Here is an 11,255-nt window from a genome sequence, read left to right on the forward strand (position 1 = left end):
AGCGTGGCCCAGGGGCAGGGGGAGGAGGCAGTGGGGGGGGGGGGGGCTTCGCCTGGGTGGCTTGGAGAGGCTGATCTGCGGAGACAGAGGCTCCAGCCTCTGTGGGGCTGTGCCCCCCTTGCCTGCTGGGCACTGGCGCCAGTTCTGCTGATTGGTGGGTCAGGCTCCCCCCACCGGGCAGCGCTGACTCAGCGTCTGAAAGGTGGTTCCCACGGGCCCATGTCTCTCTGAGGGCCAGAGGCCATCCCATCCATGCCCCACCTCCAAGGGGTCCGTGCCCAGGACCACTGACAAATAGGGCCGAATGGCAACTAAGATTTCTAGCCTCCCCACCCCTGCTGACCAGCAAGGCCTCAGGCCCTCCTTCCTGCTGTCTGACCGTATGCCACACCAGCCCCTGCCTGGCTTTCCACTCCCCAAAGTTCCAAGGTGCTCCAGTTATCAGTACTCTTTTTATTTTTAAAACCGTGAGAAGAAAAATAAATATCTTTGGAGGATAAGAGTACAGGGGTGGGATGGGGTAGTGGGGCTGGAGACTTGGGGGTGTCCTGGCTTCCGTGGTCTTGAGCCGGGGGGTTGCCCGGGGCCTGGGATCTGCAGGCCCGCTCCTCCCGGGCCAGGCCCTGCCCAGTCCCCGCTGGGAGGTCTGGGGGCTCCGCCAGCCTCGCCTGCCCGCGGCTCCCAGGCGGGGCGCTGCGTCAGCGGAACCTGCGCGAGGGGGATTAGACCCCAGGCGCCGGCCTGCGCCCCCGAGCTCCGTCGGGCGGGGCGGGGTGGGCAGCGTCGCCCCCCCAGGGGCTCTTCCGCCGGCCAGCCCGGCGCGGTGCCAGGGCCTCAGCGGTGCGCCATGTCCTCCATGCCCACGCGGCCCCAGACGCCCAGCACGAAGCTCTCGATGTCGCACTCGTTGGCGCCGCGCACGATGCGGAAGTGGCCCCTCTCGCCCCAGGCTGGGCCCCACGAGTTGGCCGCCGTCTGGGGATGAGGAGGGGCGGTGGTGAGGGGGGCGGGCAGGGGGAGTGGGGGGCGGTGAGAAGGCAGCGGCCCGCAGGGCACCCCCGCAGGGACTCACCCAGTATTTGAGCGTTCTTCCGTCGGGCAGCGTCTCCTGTCCCCACCTGAGGAGGGCGCGGCAGAGCCAGGGAGGGAGAGGGCGCTGATTCCACCTGCCTTGAGGGGCTCGAACCCCAGGGCACTTTCCCTTCCAGGCTTGGGCGGGGCTCTAACCCTCTCTCTACTCTCAGTCCCCACCTTTCAAAGTCTGTGTGTCCACGCCCACGTGGGGTTGGGCACCAGCGGAATAACTGGAGGGGTGAGCCGAAAGGGGGAGAACTTGGGCCTCCCTCCTCCAGGGCCCCACATCCTGGGGACCAGGGCTCCGGGACCTCACAACCTCACATGTCTGCCTGCCCTCTCTCCTCACTTGGGAAGCCAGGGAGGGTTGGGTACCAGGGACCGCAAGGTTGGGGTACCTTGGAGGCCCCAGACTCCCACTGCAAAGTACATTTCATTGGTTGGACAACTGAAATCAGTGACTGGAACATCTTTGGGTATATCAGGTGGGGGAACTGAAGACCGGGGGTGGGGGTCCGTGAGTCAGGCAGAGTTGGGGTGGGTGCTGAGATGGAGAGAGGTTGAGCAACCCTTGAATCCTTGTCTGTATTACACTGGAGTGAATTTTATCACAGTGTGTAAGGGAGGACCAGTTCCTAGAAAACCTTCAAAGGCCCCCACTCTCGGTGCGAGGCAAACCTCTCCTCTTTTTATGTCTTGGTCTGCTCCTCTTCGAAGCGGGGCTTTGCAGAGAGACGGGACGGATTCGAGGTAGGCTCGGAGCCCCCCAGTGCAAGCCCTGCGGCCCCCTCCCCTCTCTGCCCCCCAAGCCCCTCACCCTGTGATCTTGACCGAGTGGGTCCCGTGCCGGCGGTATCGCTCTGGCCTCCCAAGGCTCACTGGGGTGTGGCTGTAGATGCCGCCCTGGTACAGGAAGAAGTCCTCGTGCACCTCCATGAGAGCTGTGGGCAGAGGTCCAAGTAGGCCTGGCTCAGCCCATCGGCACAGGTCTGGAGACGCATGCCCAGACCCATACCAAGACTCTAAGTGTCCCCCCCACCCCCCTCCCTGCCCAGGGTGCTGCCCGTGGGGAGGGGACAAGGTCCCACTGACTCCTAGCCCCAGTGGGACTTGCTACCCAATGCTGTACAGACCCCTTGTGCTGCCGTGCCGTGCTCGGTCTCAAGCAGGCACGAGCTTCTGGAACCAGGGGGCAGGATGAGGGGCGTTTACCTTGGACAGGGCCGTTCTCCATCAGTTCCTTCATGATCTCCTTCTCCTGGAGGGGTTGGGGGTGGGGAGGAGAGTGTCGATCAGGCGTGAGGCTCCAGCCTCTGGCCAGCCTTCCTGCCTCTGCCCCTTCAACCAAGTATAAACTTACGCTGGAGCCGAGGCGGTAGGCAGGAGTGACCTGGTAGATGTCATTGGCATTGACATGGCTACTGGGGCATCGGGCAGTGGCCTGGCGCTTGCCCCGACCCATGGCCCGGCTGTGCATCATACAGCGGGGCGCGGGGCCAGCCTCGTCCCGCTCACTGCCCATGAACGGGTAGCAGTGGTCAGACACAACCCTGGAGAAGGAGGAAGGAGCAAGGAGAGGTGAATGTGATGGGTGTGGCCCTGGCCCCTCCTGAGGGTTGCCTTCCTGAGGCCCCCGCTGCACATCCTCCTCCCTGCCCACGCCCTCTGCTGCTCACCCTCGACGTCGCAGGAACCACCAGGCCCCATCGAGACGCCCACCACGGCAACCCTGCTGGTTGTGGGTGTTACAAGACAGCAGGTTCTGGGGCGACAGGACAGGTGCCATATGCCCCAGGGAATGGATTGAGACGCGATCGGATGCCACGGCTGGTGGGGGGGGGGGGGGAGGCAGAAGGGCCGTCAGGGGGCTCAGGCCTTGGCCCTCCTTTCCTGCTGCCCCAGCCTCCACCCTTGGACATACCTGCTGTGGAGAAGGCCCAGGAGCCTGCACAGTTGCCCTGGTCAAGAGGCCCATGGATCAGGTTGGGCCACTTCTCAGAGGCCTCGAACGCTGTGGGCAGCACCTCCCCTGGGCCCAGAACTGTCTGCAAAGCAAAAGTCACTCCGTCTGCCTCCTGCCTCTACCCCCGTCTACCCTTCAGGGGCCCGTTGGCACTGAAGGGCCACCAAGAGTCTAGGGCCTTCTGCGGTTCGATCTTGAGCATTCCTGCTGCCGAGCGATTCCAGTAATCTCCACATCGACTCAAGGGGTAGACCCAAGCACCATTTGATGCGTTCTCAGGGTCAGGTGGGGGTGGCCAGTCCTGTTTTACGGATGAGGGAATGGAGGCCAGCAGAGAAGTGGCCAGGCCAGGGTCACCCACTTTTCCTTCTCAACCCCCACTCCCTCATTCTTCCTCTGCACCTTCTGATCTGACACTTCCTTCTTCCCACCAGGACCTTGGGCTTTGGGCCCTAAAGGGCAGGGGAGGGAAGAAGCAGTAAGGTCCTGTGACCAGGCAGGCTGCCAAAGCAAACAGCAGGAGGCAGAAAATAGCAGAGGCCCAGGGGAGTAAGGACAGGGGCAGGGGCTGGTCACCCCAGCCTTGAGCTGCTGTCCCTCTGCAGGGAGGGGTACTCTGGCCAAAACTGCCTCCTCCCTGCCTGCCTCTGATGGACAGATCCTGTGGCATGTGCCCCAGCCCCGTCCTGCTGCGGTTCCCCTTCCTCACCCTTTGACTATTCCGGGGATGGTTCCCACTTCTGCCCGGAGGGGGTCCCACTGGCAGGAGGGGAGAAGCCCCCTCCTCCCTCGGGGTTCCACTGAGTCGGCATTTGTTTCCGAGAATTCCTACTCTCTAGCCGGAGCCAGAGGACAATCTGTCCCTCCCTTCCGAAAATACCAAGGTGACCTCCTGGCCCCTTGGGCCCTGACCCAGCTGTACTGGGAGGAATAGCATTTTTCCCAGGCTGGGCAGGCCACGAAGGGACTCGGGCTGGGACCACAGAACTCAGAATCCGAGCATCAGTTCTCTCTGGGCAGCACATCTTGTTATGGGCAGGAACTGAAGACCCGCAGAAGGGGAGTGATGTGTGTCCAGGCCTCTTGGAGGGGTCTAGGCCCAGGGCCTTGGAGGAACAGGACCCAGGGTGCCAGGGTTCCTGGGGTCCCAGGCCATGGGGAGATGGCAGGATGGTGGGCAAGGATGGACTTACGTGAATCTCATTCATATTGGTGACAGAGGAAGAAGGGCGGATGGTGCCCAGGCGGTAGCGAATGCCTTCATCCAGGGTCATGCCCCAGAAGGCACTGTGGTTCCCAGCCCGCCATCTGAAAGAGTAGGGGTGGGAGTCACAGATCTGCCAGGGCTGAGGGTCCTAGAGGTCCGTGCGTATGGGTAGGAGAGACGCATCCTGGCCAAGCCTACGCGTGAGTGAAATCTGGGTGTGCCTGGCAGCACGTACATCTCGGGGGGAATGTATGTGTGTCTGTGCCACCTGGGGGCATTTCCAGGGCCTCTCACCCGTAGTTGCCCCGGTTGATGGCGTTGATCATGTCTTCGTCCACCAGGCATGGCTCCTGGTCACACTCCCACCGCCCTTGCTCCTGGCAGGTGCTAGAAGAGGAGAAATGAAGGGGGGGGGGGGGGGCTGGGCATCCTCCGAAGGGAGGGGGGCTCAGAAGTCAACGTGGACCTGAGGCTCTGTGCCAGCGGTGATGGGAAGACCTCTAGATGATCCCATTCAGCCTGGTGGCTTCAGATGTCAACGTCAAGTGCACAGCTCTCGGGTTTGTATCTGCTGCCTGTTTGTATCTGCTGCCTGGATGGATCTCTCCCTAATCTCCAGATCCAAGGACACACTCTCACCACTGGGGTGTCCAACAGCAGCTCAACCCGAACACATCCCAAGCCGAATTTCTGACCCCCCACTCCCATGCGTGCTCGCCCCACGGTCTGTGGAAAACGTCCACTCCATCCTTCCCGAACCTCAGGCCGGGAGCCTGGGAGTCACCCTTGACGCCTGCCCTCAACGCTAATTTGATTCATTGGCAGATCCCGTTGGCTCTCCCTTAAAAGCACATTCAGGATCCAAACCGCGTCTCGTTCTCTCCTGCAGCCATCATGGGCCAGTCACCTTTCCCCTGGATTCTGCCGCAGCTTCTCCGCTGTTCTCCCCATGTCTGCCCTGCACCCACACTTCGGTATATTTTTACTACAGCTGCCAGAGGACCCTGTGCAACCCAAGTGGTATCATGCCATCCCCCTGCCCAAAACCCTCCCTTGGCTTGACATCACAGAGAAAGAGCCGGCGTCCTGGCCGTGTTAACAAGGCCCTGCGTGATCTGTCCTCCTGTCCCCTCTGTGACCCCCTCCTCTGAGTCCTGGCTCCTGGGGCTCCAGCCAGGCTGGTCCACTGATTGGTCAACAACAGCCGTGCTCCTGCCCCAGGGCCTTTGAGCTGCTCTTTTCCCCATATCCCCAACGCTCACTCTCACTTCTTCCAAGTCTCCATTCACACGTCACCTGCCCTGGCCACCTTCCTATCCTGCCTCCAGGTTTTATTTTCTCCTGAGCACGTCGTCACTGTCTGGCACGCTATATCTTGAGTTATGTGTACAGCTTATGCCTGCTTCCTCACAGACGCTCAGGTCCTGGAGAGGAGGGATTGTGTGGGATCTTCAGAGCCTAGAAACCAAAGCCTAGCACATGGTAGGCCCCCAATAAATATTTGTTGGATGAACGAGTGAATGAGGCACTGTGGTGAAGAGGCTAAGAGCAGGGGTCCTGAAATTCAAGTCTTGGGTTCCAACTGGCTGACGAGTCATGTGACCTCAGGTGAACTCTCTCCCTCAGTGTTTTTGTCCATAAAACGAGGAAATGAATAGTCCCACCTTCCAGGAATTAAATGGCAGGGTTTTGTAAAGCTTATAAAGCATTTAGCACAGGGCCTGGCCCATCTTAGGTGCTCAAGAATCATTACCTACTACTCTAGTTCTCAGGCCAGGAACCCTAGACTCCCCGTCTCTGGAGTTTCAGACTCCCATCCACCTGGCCCCCTCACATCTCCTCTGGGTGTATCTCAAACTGAAAATGGCCCACACTGCCCTCCCCCCAAACTGCTCCTTCCCTAACATCCTCAGCTCAGGAAATGGCACCTTATTCACGCAGGTGTTCAAACCAGAACTCGCCGCGGTCCATGGCGTGCCCCCATTTCCTGCTGATGGCGGCATCAGCAGGTCCTGGGATGGCACATCGTGGACGGCTCTGAATTCACCTGCCCCTCACCACCCCCCCCACTGCTACCACCCTCCTCCAGTCCCTTGTCACCTGTCACCCGGACCATGCCTTCCTACCCAGGCTCCCTGCCTCTCTACATCCCCCACCCCCGCCCAACCCACCCCCACGGTGCATTCCCTAGCCACTCTGAAGCCCGAGAGATCTCTGAATGACATAAATCAGGCTGTGTGCCTCCAAGTGGCTTCCCCCAGCACTTAGAACAAAATACAAAACCCTCAGCACGGCTTATGAGACCCATGGGCGCGGCCTGTACCTCCTTGGGCCTTCTGTCCCCACCTCATAACCGCAGTGAGGTCTGTCCCACCTCCTAGCCTCCCATGAGCTATGGCCCCCATGCTCCCTCCTTGTCTAGCCATCTTCCCTTGTCCCTACACCACTCTACACGAGTCCCCCCCCCCCCCATGATGCCCTTTCCCCGCCACACCTATCGCAGGCTGTCATATGTTTATTTGTGTGTGGGCTCCTTCGTTGTTAGACGGGAGGCTCCCGTGCAACCTCAAGGGTGGTCTACCACATCTGGCTGCACCTCCCTGGCCCGACACAGGGCCTGGCACATAGTAGGTCTTTAACAAATAGGTGTCGACGGATCAGGGCATTCTATGAATTCTATAATGCTTTTACAAGCTCATAACTCTGCTATTACAGGAGGCTGAACTGCCTCCTTCCCCTGTTGCCTTTTAAGGCAACTTGAGGCCTTTTAAGGAGCCTCAAGGGGAACAAACCCAGTATGGCTGGGCTCCTGGGCCCCGGGAGGGGCGGGGGCACTTTCGGGACAGAGGGAGGAGGCTGCGTAGGAGGCGGCTCTCTCAGGCTTCTCTTCCTCCTCAGACTCTCCAAGCATTCCTCGAGGGCTCACACAGCCTAGAAGGCCTGCAGACATGACCCCACACCCTCACTCAGGTGCCGAGCACAGGGAATGGGGGCCACCAAGTGCAGTGAGGGGACCTCGGGCTGGTCAGTCCTTTCCTGCCGCCTCCCTCTTTGCCCCCAGGGCTGCCCAAGCAGGTCTAGACTGGGCTGGTGGCAGCAGGCCCCAGCATTCCAGAGGGGCCCAGGGTGGCCAGGCCCCAGGGATAAGAGTGGGAAAGAGGTTAACCCATCAATGCCCAGAGACGTCCTATCTGGAGCTGGCAGGCTCGCGCAGGCACGTTCCATGTTTCTGAACACACGCGCCCAGTCCACACACACTCACACCATACCCACACGCGCGTTCTCTCACGCGGACACATGCTGAAGCCTATTCGTCCCCACTCCCCTGTGACCCAGCACCCCTCACACCAGTGAGGCAATGGAAACAGCTTATGCGTAATGCATTCCAAAAAGTGTCCTCCTCCCTGGGGCCTCTGCAGTCCCAGGCAAAGAGGGCGTGGTGTGGCGTGGGTGCAGGGCCACCTCCTCAGAGCCACAGGGTCCCCATCATTTCCATTAGGCCTTCAAGGCTTCCTACCCACCCCCTCCCCATTTCCCACCTCAGGCCTCAGATTAGAGTAGGGGAGCACCCCTGACCCTTCATCCTCCTACCAGAACAGGCAGGGCGGGGGAGGGGCCACATTCCCGGGAAGGCCCTGCTGCAGGTTGGCGGCCGACCAGCTCAGCCGTCCCTGACCCTCATCCTAACCCATCCAGGGCAGCGGATGCTACAGTCAGAGGTTTCCTTCCTGACGCCCCCTTCTCCAGATTCTCCCGTACATGGAGAAAGGTTGGGAGGGGAGTGGCCCAGCCCGAGCCAGCAGGGACAGGGAAGCACTCCCAGCTCAGGGGCCACACCTGGGGCCAGGCATCCATGGCTGTCCACCCCTGGGGAATGCTGTTAGAGTGTTGTTTTAGGAGTTGATAGGATGGGTGTAAAAATTCTCATGTTACAGACGAAGAAACTGAGGCTCGGAGAAGGGAAAGGACTTGTCCCCGGCACATGAGCCACAGGCATCGGGTCTGAACCAAGTCTGCGGGCCATAGAGCCCACAAGGCAAACCCCCTTCAAGCTCCGCATACTCACCAACGGTTACAGTTGTCCCAGTAGGTTCCTAAGATTGGATAGATGCGACTCCCATGGGTACATCCTGGAGGGAAGGAAGACGAGGAGAGAAGTGGAATCAAGACCAGAGACTATGGGCTCGGGTGGCCAGGTCCTCAGAAGTCAGGTGTTGGGAATCCTCCCACACACACACACACACACAACACACACACACACACGCACACACACACACACACCCCAGCCCTCACTGAAACTAAAGTCAAACTATAACTTCCTAAGACATCTCCCGCTGGGTAACATACCAACAGCTACCTGGGAAGTTCTTCAGTGACCCCCAACTTGGCTCCCTCTTGCTTCACTTGGATACCAGCCACCACATTCCTTAGATCCTTTACCATTTACATGAGTTGAAACTTGGAGATGGGGAGTGGGAGGGGCGTGGGGAAACCGAGGCCCAGAGAAGGCAAGCGACTCCCCTAAGATAACACAGCACTTCGGGATGTGACAACCTAGGTATTCGGTCTCACCCCCACAGGCCCACAGAACTGGGGGAAGGGATTCAAGTGATTCTCCTATGGGACTAGGGGCAAGGGCGTGGGAAAGGATGGTGACAGGGCTGAAGGAAGGAAGACATTCGCCCCACCTCCCAGGTGTGACCAGCCATCTCAGGGTAGGGCATCCTGAGCAAAGGCAGAGGAATGGCGGAGATGAGCCTGACCAGCTCCCCCCACCTCCCCCCACCCCCAGGCTTTATCAGCCTGAGGGTGAGTCAGCAGGCGGGGCCAGCACCTTCCACGTCTGGCAGGGAGACAGGACTGGGAGAAAGGGCAGGAGACTGCCTTTCTCCTGGGCCAGCTTAGAACCCCACCGACCAAGGATCTTCTCTTTCAGTCTTGCTGGAGAGATTCAAGTCAGACCAGAGGGGAGAGGGGGACGTCCCAGAGCCACAGACAGCGGGGCGGGGGCTCTCCCAGATTCTACAAAGCCTCCCCTGGACATGTCAGTGCGTCCGCCTCGCTCCTGAGCCTTGCTGAGTCTGGGGTTGACAAGGCGACCCACCCTCCTGGCCGTCTGGTGCCCACCTGGGATGGGGGGAAAGGGGGGTGGCACGCCGAGGCAGAAGTCCCAGAAGTCAGGGCAGCAGTCGGAGACGGTGCGGTTGCAGAAGAGGTCACAGTAGCAGGTGGCACCCAGGTAGGGCAGGGCGCAGTCGTCGGCACGGCCCCGGCAGCACAGGTCCTGCCCCCCGCAGTACCGGCCGCCCGCATCCCGGATGCCCCGCAGGTGCAGACCCGGGGCTAGCTCCCGGCGCCCACGACCCCGCCGGGCACCCAGGGTCAACTCGCTGGCCAGCAGCAGCAACAGCAGCAGCCCCGGTGGACATCGCCACATGGTGCCTCCTGGGCCCGGGGAGGGCAGATGTCAGGGGTCAGAGGTGGCGGGCTGCAGAGACTCCCTGGCACCCCAGGGACTGATCTCCCAGCTTCCTGGGGCTGTGAGTCCAAGGGGGTTCAGCAGGGTCAGAGACCCTGATTCCTGCGTCCCCAGGCAGGACCCGGGAAGGAAGGGGACAGGGCAAGAAATGGAGCCCCTCCCTGACCTGCCCCGGAGACCTTCAAGGACAGGAGGCGGGGATTGTGGCATTCTTGGTGCCCCTGGCTCAACACCCACAGCTCGGACTGAGGTCTCCTTTCCTATCGGGGTCCCTCTGCCCCTCTTTTCAACCTCCATTCCTGACGCCGGTACCCCCTGAGCTTGTGTTCCTCTGTGTCCGTCCCCGTGCCCCCCTCCACTCTCCTTCTCTGCCATCCCTCGCGGTCCCTCCGCCTGCCCCCTCCTCTCTGTTCCTTCCTTCTGAATACACCCCACACCCCCTGCCCCCCGCGCAGGGGAGCGTCCCTACCTGGTGACGGGCTGCGCCCGGGCTGCCCCACGCGCCTCTGGCCTCCCGGCTCCTGCCACCACGGGACACTCAAAGTCAAGCGAGGAGTGCGGGGCGGGACCGCTTTTTGCACCGCCCCGCCCGCAGCGCCGCCCCCCGGCCCAGGAGGCGGGAGGGAGGGGCCCCGGCTGGCCCCCGCACCTGGAGTAGCCCTGTAACTCGGGAGCGGGGACCTGTGAGAGGGACAGTGAGCATGTGATTGTCCTCCCCGGGTCTCCGACGGCAGCCGTTCGTGCCCTTCGGGGGCGGAACTGCAACCGAAGCAGAAAGGATCTTGGTCTGACACCCATAAGGACTTCCCAATGGGCCTCGCCGCAGGGCTGAGGGGCTGCCGCGAAGAAGGGGAGAGAGGGGGCAGCGGAGCTCCGAGTTTTGGACCCAACTTTGGGAAATGATGGGGAGGGTGGGGACAGCAAACATCTCTGAGACCCCTCTGACCCTTCAGTATTAAAAACAGCCATGCACTCCCGTGCCCCCCAGGCTTGGGACCGCCCCAAGCCGCCTCCGTTCCCAGGAATGATTGGAATCCAGAGGAGGACGGTTGAGGACCCTGCTCTAGGGGCCTTGGAGGCTCATCCTTCCAGGGGGTGGGGTGGGTGTGGTGTGGGGGCCGCCTCCCTGCCCACAACTCTTCTTTGGGCCTGCCCTCCCCAGGCTGCCCAGGCACCTTGCCAACCACTGCCCCCTCTATCAACCCCGAGGGCATCCTGCTTGGCACCTGCCCCCCTCCGGGGCCCAAGGGCAAGAGCCCTGGCAGCTGGTGCCCCCCCGCGGAGCCCCCCTTCCTGCCCGGGGGATAAACCCTTCCTTTGCCCGGGCCGGCCTGGGCCCCAAACAATGGGGCTTCTGTCCCGCCATGCCCGCCTTCACCTTTTACCTCTCTATTGCGCAAGCCCCTCTGCCAACCAGTTGGGTCCGGGCCAGGGGACTCCAACAGCAGAAAAGATGAAAAACTACACTACACCTGGACAGATTCTCCACCCCCAGACGGGCATCTCACACCAGCCCCTGGGGCAGGGGGCGG

General features: G+C 61.3%; 1 protein-coding gene across 3 annotated transcripts; it reads right to left on the reverse strand.

Annotated features, from left to right (window-relative positions):
- Positions 1-438: 438 nt before the first annotated feature.
- On the reverse strand, positions 439-10,952 carry TINAGL1 (tubulointerstitial nephritis antigen like 1). Of its 3 annotated transcripts, none has more exons than XM_060625196.3 (12): positions 10,193-10,610; positions 9,372-9,689; positions 8,311-8,374; positions 4,539-4,631; positions 4,231-4,345; positions 2,996-3,119; positions 2,751-2,901; positions 2,435-2,624; positions 2,287-2,332; positions 1,892-2,015; positions 1,073-1,118; positions 439-975 (listed from the first exon to the last, which is right to left on the reverse strand). In XM_060625196.3, exons 2-12 carry the CDS (start codon positions 9,679-9,681, stop codon positions 835-837), a joined length of 1,404 nt encoding a protein of 467 aa, XP_060481179.1. In that variant the 5' UTR covers positions 9,682-9,689; positions 10,193-10,610; the 3' UTR covers positions 439-834. The 3 variants fall into 3 exon arrangements, with proteins under 3 accessions (XP_060481179.1, XP_060481178.1, XP_078308261.2); XM_060625195.2 differs by having other exon boundaries at positions 9,372-9,782; positions 10,193-10,302; XM_078452135.2 differs by lacking the exon at positions 9,372-9,689 and having other exon boundaries at positions 10,193-10,952.
- Positions 10,953-11,255: the final 303 nt, after the last annotated feature.

Source organism: Panthera onca, chromosome C1, assembly GCF_046562875.1.
Source record: "Panthera onca isolate mPanOnc1 chromosome C1, mPanOnc1 haplotype 2, whole genome shotgun sequence".
In the NCBI taxonomy this organism is placed as follows: Eukaryota; Metazoa; Chordata; class Mammalia; order Carnivora; family Felidae; genus Panthera; species Panthera onca.